General features: G+C 30.8%; 1 protein-coding gene across 1 annotated transcript; it reads left to right on the top strand.

Annotated features, from left to right (window-relative positions):
- Positions 1 to 5,810: 5,810 nt before the first annotated feature.
- On the top strand, positions 5,811 to 10,763 carry LOC143560460 (uncharacterized). The gene is made up of 2 exons (XM_077048759.1): positions 5,811 to 6,040; positions 9,362 to 10,763. The coding sequence occupies exons 1-2, from the start codon at positions 5,996 to 5,998 to the stop codon at positions 10,424 to 10,426; spliced, it is 1,110 nt and encodes a 369-aa protein (XP_076904874.1). The 5' UTR covers positions 5,811 to 5,995; the 3' UTR covers positions 10,427 to 10,763.
- Positions 10,764 to 11,433: the final 670 nt, after the last annotated feature.

Here is an 11,433-nt window from a genome sequence, read left to right as displayed (position 1 = left end):
AGATAGAGAAACTACTTATAGAGAAGTCATTGGTTAGAAAAGACTCAACAAACAAATAAACCTAACTAAAGATATATAAGCAAAAGCCTACCAACACGAAATGAAATGATGAAAAAGTAGCACGAAAAAAATATACATAACATCATAAACACAATATATAGACATAAATACAATAAAATATGTAAAGTCCAATTAATGTCCAAATTTGTCTGTGTTGGCACCTTATCAAAATACACTATATTTGTTTTTTCTATGAATAAAATTATATAATTAAATTTATTTATTTCTCCAGACTTTGAATCGACAATTTGAATCTCATATAGAACAACGGCTAACGTTAAATTGAACACATGTAACCCTAAGAGGAGATATCAATTTAACAGAAGAAAAAGCAACTAATGTCATATACAAATTCAATTAAAATGTTAGTGTAACAAAGAAATTAGTATCATAGATTCTACACAAAAAAAAGTATAATAATAATAATAATAATAATAATAATAATAATAATAATAATAATAATAATAATAATAAACCTCTCAATCAAATGAAGTGTGTATGTTTTGAAGATAATGTTGATCGTAGTTATGAAATATTACAAGATGCATTTACATTTCCGGCCAATGTGATTGTGAAAAAAAAATATTATTATTGTTGGATATTTGTAACAAATCATCGAAGCAATTTCACTAACATTGTATTCCCGAATTCATTTAAGGATGGGTAAAAAATGAAACTGAAAAAAATAAAAAATTGTTGTGTTTTAAAGGGTTTTTTTTTTAAAAAAAATTAATGAAATGAGATAAAGTAATGTTCTTAAGTTTCATAAAATTAAGTAAACGAAAACTAATAGAAGGAAAATAATGAGGAGTGAAGAGTAGGAATGTAGAATGAAAAGAAATGTTTTCTTTTCAATTTATAAAGAATACGAAGAAACAAAAGAAGTAGAATGAGGAAAAGTAATGAAAATTTTTTTTTCTTTTCTCCTTTTCTCTTGTTTACGTAAACTTAAAAACACAGCGTTAAGCTTAATGGTAGAATACTTACTAACGGATAACTGATGAACACATCACAAGAAAATCAATGAAGGAACAACGACGATCATATCCTCGAGATATTCAAAAATAATCTGTCGTCACTGTTAATTCCTTCTAAAAAAATACATAAGAATTACGACAAAACAATGGATTAACATAGCACTAATTTTTTTTCTTAGATCAGTTGTCATAAGACTATGTGTAGTAGAGGCTATAAATTGGAGGCGGTTTTTGACACGTGTCACCACAACAGCAAATGGACAATTTTTTTAGGGGTGTAAAAACACACCCGATGATAAACACATGTATAAGCCATTTTCAAATTTGTTTTATTTTTTATTTTCAATTAAAAAAAGGTAAGAATTTTTTTATAAAAATTATTTTTTATTTTTCTACATGAATTAATAAGCAAAAAGTGTAAAAAAATGTTCATGCTAAAACCAAATTTTTACGTATGAAATCGAGCTTTATAGTATTTTTTTATATGTAAAATGAAGAGTCCCTAAGTTTCTCACTTTTTTAAATTCCCTCTTAATCATGCCCCTAATATATATGTATGTATGTGTGTGTGTATATATACAGGGTGGGGTTAAAATAAGAAGCGAGTTATTTTTAAGAAGTGTGAGAAGTAATATCGGGCGTTGGATGTGATCATCTCATGGTGGATATTGTTAGTGTGTTTTATGTTGTTAGTTTGGTGTGTTTTATTTTTTTAAGGGTAAAAAACACTTGTTACACTTCTTAGGATAGTTTTACTTCTTATTTTAACCTTGCTCTATGTATATAGGGTAGGGTTAAAATAAGAAATAAAGCGTGTCTAAGAAGTGTAAGAAATAATCTGGTGCGTTAGATATGTTAATCTGATGGTGGATATGGAAAGTGTGTTTACTATGTGGTGTGCTTTATTAGATCTAATGGTGAAAACACACTTTCTACACTTCTTAGGAAAAATATACTTCTTATTATAACCTTACTATATATATATATATATATATATATATATATATGGAGAGGATCATGAGAGAATTCTTTTTTATGGAGTGAACTAGAGAACTAATAATGAAATATTTTTAATTTAATTTAAAAAAGTATTTTTACATTTTTTTTCTTTCATCCTTCTTATATGTTGTTATTCTTCACCATAAAAAAATATAAAAATGAAAAAAAAAATAAAACAAAATAAAAAAATTAACGAGCAATGCATATATGCAATACATCGACTTTTTTTATAATGCATATGTGCAATAGTGTGTATTTTGATATTTGAAATAGTATTGAATAGTATATATATAGTTGTTTGTATTGTATATTTGCAACAGTGTTATATTTTATACAAAAATTTAAAAAAATCGATATAATGCATATGTGCATTAGTGTTGTATTATATATATGCGATAATGTGTTTTGCATACAATTATTAATGTCGTATTTGCTTATATTCAATAGTGTGTATTTAGATAATGTATTTGTGTTGTATTATATGCAATAAAACACTATTTTATATATATACAATACACATACGCATTACATCGACGTTTTTTTTATTTTTTTTTATTTTTTTAGGAACAATATCATCTTATTAGAAGGAGGAAAGAAAAAAATCACAAAATAATATTTTTAAAATAGTTAAAAATAATTCCTTACTAGTTCTCTATTTCTCTCTTTAAAATGAGTTCTCTCTAGATCCCACCCATATATATATATATATATATATATATATATAAGGGTTTAAAAAAGAATAAGAAGTTTCATAAATTTGAAACAAAAAATAAAATTTTCAATGAATTTAAAATATGTCTATTTTATATTACTCCAAAGTGACACATATTTTGTACAAAATATTGTAAAAATTAAGTTATTTTATTGATTTGGCTGAAAATTAGAGATATCGATATATAGAAAACTCACTTCATATCCATATAGTAAATAAACTAACATATAATAAATAAATTAAGAAGTCAGAAAGTTATTCAAAATTTTTTAACATGGAATGAATTAGTTTCAACACGTCATTAATTTGAACTAAAAATCTTATATCTGGACTTCCCGAAAAACATAAAAAAAATTTCATTATTGTAATTGTAAAGGTCGATGGGGGAAAAGAAGACTCCCCACCACCAAAACTATGTCGGTTTTAATGATGAAAGAGTAATTTTAGTAAACTATGTCGGTTATTGGCAATTTTAAATCTCAACCATTGATTAACATGATTCAATGGCTATGGTTTATTCCTAGTCTTCCTAGGAAATCACTTATTTTTAGAATAATCTTCCCATATATATATATATATATATATATATATATATATATTACCCACATACTAATATAATAATAATCTATAATACATTTAAATGAACCATAAAAATCCTATGTGTCACGATGTGGTCGCTCCCCTTTTTTTGGAGCCACCAGATTTGTTTGATTTTTAAATGGAGGCTTCTCATGTATTTGACCCGAATTCACGTGTATGGTCTCATCAAACATAGATATTTCTTAAACGAGTTATAACATCTCCTAAATTAAAAACTAATCTCACTAATATTTGATATAAAATCCTATAAAGTAGAGATATACTGAAAATTAATATCAGATTTATTTAAAAAAGATATATAATATTTATAATATAAAAACCAATTTTATAATAAAAAAAATAAACAGGTCTTGGGTCTCATCAAACCCATGTAGTAGTTAGACTGGGTTATAACATCTTATTTATTTATGAAACAATTTATCTTCAAACCATAAGTATTTTATTAACTTTCATAAGATAAAAAAAAATAAAAATTCAAAAAGTAAATAAATATTAAAAATAAATAATCTAAAAAACCCCGATAATACGGAAGATAAAAACTAATATCTCATAAAACACACCAAATGATAAATATATGTGCCCCCCCTACCCTACTTATCGTCTAGAGGTAATTGTCCCTATTTGTCGCCACCATACCTGACCTAAGTTATTGTATCAAACAATTCTAGTTAAAGATAATCATAACAATTAATAGTTAGTAATTATTTATTCCAACAGAATTTTTCTAGATAATATATATTCTTTACTTTCTTCATGCAATTTCAAATCACTTTTAACAATTTTACACAAACAAAATATTTTTATACTTTCTGAGAATATAATTCTAAACTAAAATAAACAGAATCAAATATCATATGAAATATTATTTTTATTATTGAAAATAGATATTGTAGTAACATCCAAAATAAATCACAATTATATTGGTCATCATTTAAAAAATAAAAAATAAAAACTTTCCAACTGATATTGATACAATTTGGTTTTGATAAAATATGAAATAATTTGTTGGTGACTGATAGACATCCAAAAGAAATAAAGCCTTTAAATGAAATGGTCCCTAGGAATAGGGATGGCAACGGGGCGGTTTCGGGGCGGGGAATGCCAATCCCATACCCGCCCCGGTTTATAAAACTCATTACCAAAACCGTCTAAAAACCCGCGGGGACTAAACGGGGAATCCCCATCGGGGATTCGGGGAAAACCGCGGGTATTCGGGGAACCCGTCTAGCATAAATGGTTTTTAAACGGGCTAAATTCCCCGTGGGGATCCCCATTTAACCGTCGGGTTCACCGTTTAAAACCCGATTGTAAGAAAATGATACAAAATTACAATACAATATTAATACACAAAAAGTTCAATATCCAAACACATTACACATACAAAAGACATTATTAATACATAAAAATGTTTATTTCTCCCATCACAACGGAAATTAACTTCATGATTGATCCTTCTTACACGTCCATACCGCACCCATTCAACCATTCAAACACTTGTCACGCCGGATTGCTATGATAATCAAACATTAACATATTAATTGGAAACTATATAAGAATCAATGTTAAACCATATTAAAATGTAAACGATAAACCATATATATATGTATTACCTCAATACCATCGTCACAATCATATTCAATAGTTTGGCAATATGCCTCGGATTCTTCTGAACAAGTTGCTATATTCATATCACAAAAGTCAAAAGTTTATATAGTAGCTAAGTTAAAAATAAAAAATAAAATGTTTGTTTACCTTTGATTTCATTCAACAACCAACTTTGGGCGCACATTAACGCTTCCAATGTTTTTGGATGAAGACGGCTACGATGTGGACTTACCAATCTACCACTTGTACTAAAAGCGGACTCGGAAGCAACGGTAGATATTGGAATCGCCAATATATCTCGAGCAATCTTTTGCAACCTTGGGTACTTGACACCATTTGTTTTCCACCAAGCTAAAAGGTCAATCTCAGTTTCTTTTATCCAAACTTTCTCTTGTAGATACAAATCAAGCTCCGTTGTGACACCTAATATATAAATAAAGTTAATACAATTAATGAATAAAGTTAAATTAATGTAAATAATAAGTCATACCCGAATATAAAAATTATATTTAATAAATAATATATTATATATAAATATAAAAATTATATTTAATTAAACGGGTTTTAAACGGGTATACGGGGCGGGTATACGGGGCGGGTACAGGCTATACCATACCCGCCCCGAACCCGATTAACTTAAACGGGGAAAACCCGAACCCGGACCCGTCCCCGATTAAGTGTCCCCGAACCCGCCCCGTTCTGGGCGGGTTTCGGTTTTCCCCATCGGGTTTGGGTTTTTTTGCCATCCCTACCTAGGAAAGCTTGTCACTTTGGCTTTTGACAACTACATGTCATTATTTATATCCTTTCCCCCCAACTTTATATTATTAATTTCAAGGACTCCAACTCACCCATAATTGACAGATAACCATCATGTGATTGCCAGTCACTCCCCCCAAAAAACTCCTTTCCTTATAAGCCCACCAAACTTGTGGTTCTTCACACACACATTCTTTCAATACTTTCCATTTTTGACAACTATCATTCCGATCCCTGCTTTCTAATTTCTTCATTCACCAAACCAAACTATCTTTATTAATATATGGCTACTGAAGTTAGTGTGTCTGATCACCCTGCTGTCCAACAGGTATGAATTTAAATTCAGATGAACTGTCGTTTTCCGGTTTGAGTTCTTGACTGTATATCTATGATATGATCGCTTTTGATCGGGTTTGGTTTCCATGTTTAGGGAAACAAAATAGCCCTGATTGCGGTGCGCACATATGATGTATATATGTGTGAACCCTCGGGTGGGCAAAAGTGAAATTGCACTAATTTTGACGTTATTTTACTAATCTCGTGAAAATAACGTTAAAAGTGACGGACGGTTAATCAGGCATCATGTAGTGGCGTTGATAGCCGAAAGACAAGGGTACATGCACCGATCAGCCGGTGTCCCGATGATTGAGTGCTATGTGCCTTATGTCCAAGGCTTGATGCAAAACTACTATCGAGCCGGGGGTCTCACCGGAAGCAGCCTCTCTATCCTTATGGGGTAGAGGTAAGGCTGTCTACATCTTACCCTCCTCAGACCCTACTATAGCTTTGCTATTGGTGGGATATACTGAGTACGATGATGATGATGAAGATGTTTAGGGAAACAAAAACTACGTTATCCCATCTTTTATGCAATCTATGAGATACAAATTCAAATTCGAATTAATCACCTTTTTTGTGCGTTTCATGTTATGTGTTTGATATGATTGATCTTAATCGAGTTTGGTTTTGATTTGCTAATTAAACTCTGATTGCTTATGATCGGATTTATATGTTATAAGAATAAACTCTGTTTTTGATGCTATATGTCTCGATTTGTTAAGTTATGTGAATAATTGTCATCGGTTTCTTTTTATTCAAAAATATAAATTAGCATTAGTGTTTTAGAAGGACAAAATTTTAATTGAATCATATATGATATTAACAGATATCAAATTTTAAGAATAGTAATATATCATTCTACACTAGTTTAATTTATAACTAAATTGTAAAAAAGATGTTTTTTGTTAGCCTAAATAATTTGTAGACCAATGGAATGGTGGCCCTTTGACAAATACACAACCTTTAAACATCTTGGTTTGAAAAGATAAGGTTTTAAGTTTAAGTCCCCTAAATAAAAAGAATTAAAAATAAGTTCACTATTCAATAATAATAATAATAATAATAATAATAATATTTTGTAAAATGAATAAACTAAGACATCTAGGAGACTAGGACTCTATGTTGGTTTCACTGGACTCAACGTTGACTAGTTCTTCAACACAATCAGTGTCGGAACACAACCGGAACATCTGACACTAGGGTTCAAATGTTGGAACATATGTTTTTTATATTTTTTTCTTTAATAAAAGAAAACCAACCTTTTTTTTCCGTCAGCGGACCCTTTGAGCGGGGAAAAAATTTATAGGCTGGTTTGTCTTCGACACACGAATTTGAAGTAATACTTTTCGATTTTGAAGCTGAATTAAGTAATAGTTTGCTACTTAAAAGGGACTTGTCACTTTACTGTAAACGTTTAGATGTTTTTATTCAAATCTAATCTTATATTATTCCAAAAATATATATAGGGTAAGGATCTTAAGAAAACCCTTTGCAAATTGAGAACTTTGAGAACCATTTTTGACCATTAAAAACACTTTTTAAAAAATCATAAAACAAAAACTAACAAAAAATTTAAAAAGGTAAAAAAACCAAACATTCTTATATTTAATTCCGGTTTCATTTAAAAAAACCGTCGTATTATACACATATGTATAATTTTATTTAATCTTTAGTTACGTAATATACGCATATATACAGTATCATTTATCTTAAATTATACATATGTGTATAAAAACATGCAAATGTACATATTTGTATATATTATACACTAGTTTTTATCCCCCCGTATTACGGGGGTTGTTTTATATTGTTTGTTCTAATATTTATTTATTTTTGAATTTATATATTTTTTTTATTGTATGAAAGTTAATAATATACTTATGGTTTAATGATAAATTTTTTCACAAATAAATGAGATGTTATAACCCAGTTTAAAAGTTATATGGTTTTGATGAGACCCAAGACCTGTTTATTTGTTACTATAAAATTGGTTTTTAATTATAAATAATATTTATGAAAGTTAATAATATACTTATGGTTTGATGAGACCCAAGACCCGTTTATTTTTTTTACTATCAAATTGGTTTTTAATTTAAATAATATATATATCTTTTTTAAAATAAATAAGATATTAATTTTTTATTATATCCTATTTTATAGAATTTTTATATCAATAATTTGGTGAGAATAATATTTAATTTAATGAGATGTTATACACCGTTTAAGGAATATCTGGGTTTGGTAAGACCAATACCCATGAATTCGGGTCAAATGCATGAGAAGCCTTCATTTAAAAATCAAGAAAATCTGGTGACTCCAAAAAATAGGGAACGATCACATCGCGACACATAGGATTTTTATGTCTTCATTTATATATTATATATATATGTATATAATTTAGCTAAACCGAGTTTTTTTTTATGAAACCGGGATGTTAAATAAGATTTTTGATTTTTTTTTTTAGTTTTTCATTTTTGAGTTTTTTATTATGATTTTTTTATTTTATGATTTTTATGGTTCAAAATGGTTCTTATAATTCTCAATTTTAAAAAATTTCTCTCATGGTCCTATATATATAACTTGCTTAGAATTTAGAAAGCACAACATTTAGATATTGCATTCGAAAATGAAAAGTGCAAAGTAAAAATAACTTAATATCTAAAACGATAAAGTAGCTGAGTTAATTTTTCTAAATAGTTATTGGACGTGGAATTAGCGTGTTATGTTCGTCATTACCTAAAAAAACTTCTTCTAGTTTTACCGATTGTAACGGTAGTTTAAATGGTGTAGACCAAATATCCACTGTTGTTTAAAAAGGCACGACGTAAGTTATTTTATTAAAGTTAGAGAATAACTTCCCCAACCTATATCGTAGAGTCACCCATTTCCACCCTTGAATTAAATCTCTAAACTCATAAGAAAACAAATTAAGTAGATATATACAATGCACAAAAAGGATTTGAATACCAATAACTGTTAGGAACTTAGGATTAATATGAAGAAGGCCTTGGGCTTTCAATTTTTGGTGGATAAGATGGGTGAAGGGGGCCGGTCTTAATAACTTAATTAAAGACCCATATTTGTTTTTTTTAACTCTAGCCCATCTCTATTGATACAATGATATTGTAATTATAATTTTTGCACCTTGAGCTAATAAAGATAAAGCCTAGTTACAACCATGAATATAGGTCGCCTCGATCGAACCACAAAAAATTTTCTGGTTCTTTATTTTCTGTGTGAGATTTGTTTGTGTTTAGTGTGTTGTTTCGCTTCCACTCTGTAACCAACAAGAATGCCAAATGTATTGCAGGTGGTAAAGGAGGAAACCCAAGAAGCTAAACCTACAGAGGAAGTGAAGGATACACCGACCCCAATTGTCGAGGAAACTCCGTGTGTAACTAAAGAAATAATCGACGAAAAGAAACCTGAATCTGCGAATATTGAAGAAGCAAAGAAGCCTGAACCTCCTAATATTGAACAAGTAAAGAAGCCTGAGGAACAAGAAGCACCATCGGTTGAAACGGAAGAAACCCTGAAATCTGAAACAATGGCTCTGGATAACGAAACCAAAACCCCTGAAGTTGTAACTGAAACAGTTAAGATTGAAGAAGTGAAGTCACCAACTGAGGTTCCTTCAGTTGTTGAAAAGATTGATAACAAGGAGATAACTACTAAAGACATTGAGCAAGACGCAAAACAAGTGGCTGACAAGATAGTAGATGAAAAGAAAGAAGAAGATCCAATAACTGAAGCAACACAGTCTGTCCCTCTTGATGAGATTGCTGTGCTGGATAAACAGGCTGAGATTGAAGAAAAGAAAGAGCATGATGAATCAAAACAGTCCGTCCCTCTGGATGCGATTGCTGTGCTGGATAAACAGGCTGAGATTGAAGAAAAGAAAGACCATGATGAACCAAAAGAGTCAGTCCCTCTTGATGAGATTGCTGTAATGGAGAAAGAGGCTGCGGTTGAAGAGGCGAAAGAGGAAAGCGCGAAAGAAACCGTTGAACCGAAAGCGGTTGTTGAAGAAAAACAACCTATTGCTACTCAACATGTTGAAGCTGATGTCAAGAAGGAACATGAAGGTGATGTGAAAAAGGAAGAGAAGGGTGTGGAATCCACTGAAAATGGAGGTGTAAGTGATGAAAAGCCTGCGCTGGAGCCTGTGAAAACTGAAACAAAAGATGAGAAATCAACAGAGACTACTCCTAAAGAAGAAGAAAAAACAACACCAAAGCAATCAATCAGCCTTATTGGGAAGGTCAAGAAATCCTTCATTAAAGCAAAGAAAGCTTTCACTGGAAAAACTAACACTCCTAACAAGACTCCAGAAGCCAAAGAGGAGGAGAAAGAGAAAGAGAAAGAGAAGGCTTGATTTGGAATGAACAGCGGAAAACATCAACACCATTAAATGGTATTAAGTATTTGTTTTTGGTAGTATTTATTATATTATTATTATTATTTATTTTTTTGATTGGGTGAATGCATGGGTGGGGTGAGGGGGTTGTTATTTGTTCATGTTTTGTTGCAATGTAATTGGCTTGAATTTGTTTTAGGATGCATACTGTGTTTTGGTGTGTGCAATAGTTGGGGGCTTTGATTTTGGGTTTTGTCACTGTACAGGTTCGTCATATTCTTTTCATTACAGTCGAACTTATTGTTTGATATGTGTTTGTATTGTAATTATAAACAGGAAAAATGTTGAATGTGAATATTATTGTATAATATATACACCTTTATTTCTTCTTTTTATGCTCATGCTTTATAAATCCTAGTCGGGGAATGCATGTTCTGCCGTGGAGTGTTTGCATTTGTCAGTCTCACTTCCGAGAACTTGTATACTAGTATTCAATTTGAAAAAGCATTCAAGTGACATTCAAGTATAACATTGTTACAAACAAAGAAACCGTAGCGAAAAAGCGATCAGTTTAGAACACCACTACAAAAAATCTGAGATTTAGCGGCGACCCCTAAAAACGTCGCCACTAAATGGCTATCTGCATGATTATACTTCAAATTTAAATCTGACCGTTCATTTCCAAGTAATCTGACGGCTATGACAATTTGAGAAGGAAACAAGATTTATTATTCATTTCCCACCCTTTTCTCCCTCACTTTTCACCTCATTCATCACTTCACCATCTCTAACCCACCCGCCACCATCGGCCGCTCGCGTCACCCACCAGACCACTGCCGCGCACCTCCTCGGCGTCACCCACCAGACCACCGCCGCTGCACCTGCTCGCCGTCAACCGCCACCGCTGCAAAGGGTGAATCATTTGTTAGTCTACTTATGGAAAGTAGATCTTTTATAATATTGGGAAATACAAGAACATTTTGTAGAGGAATAGTATTGTAAACGATGGCTATCCCGATTCTAGA

Source organism: Bidens hawaiensis, unplaced genomic scaffold (assembly GCF_021521415.1).
Source record: "Bidens hawaiensis isolate Kalapana, Puna unplaced genomic scaffold, B.hawaiensis_p1.1 tig00020334_1, whole genome shotgun sequence".
Taxonomy (NCBI): Eukaryota; Viridiplantae; Streptophyta; class Magnoliopsida; order Asterales; family Asteraceae; genus Bidens; species Bidens hawaiensis.
This window is presented reverse-complemented; position numbering and strand designations above follow the sequence as displayed.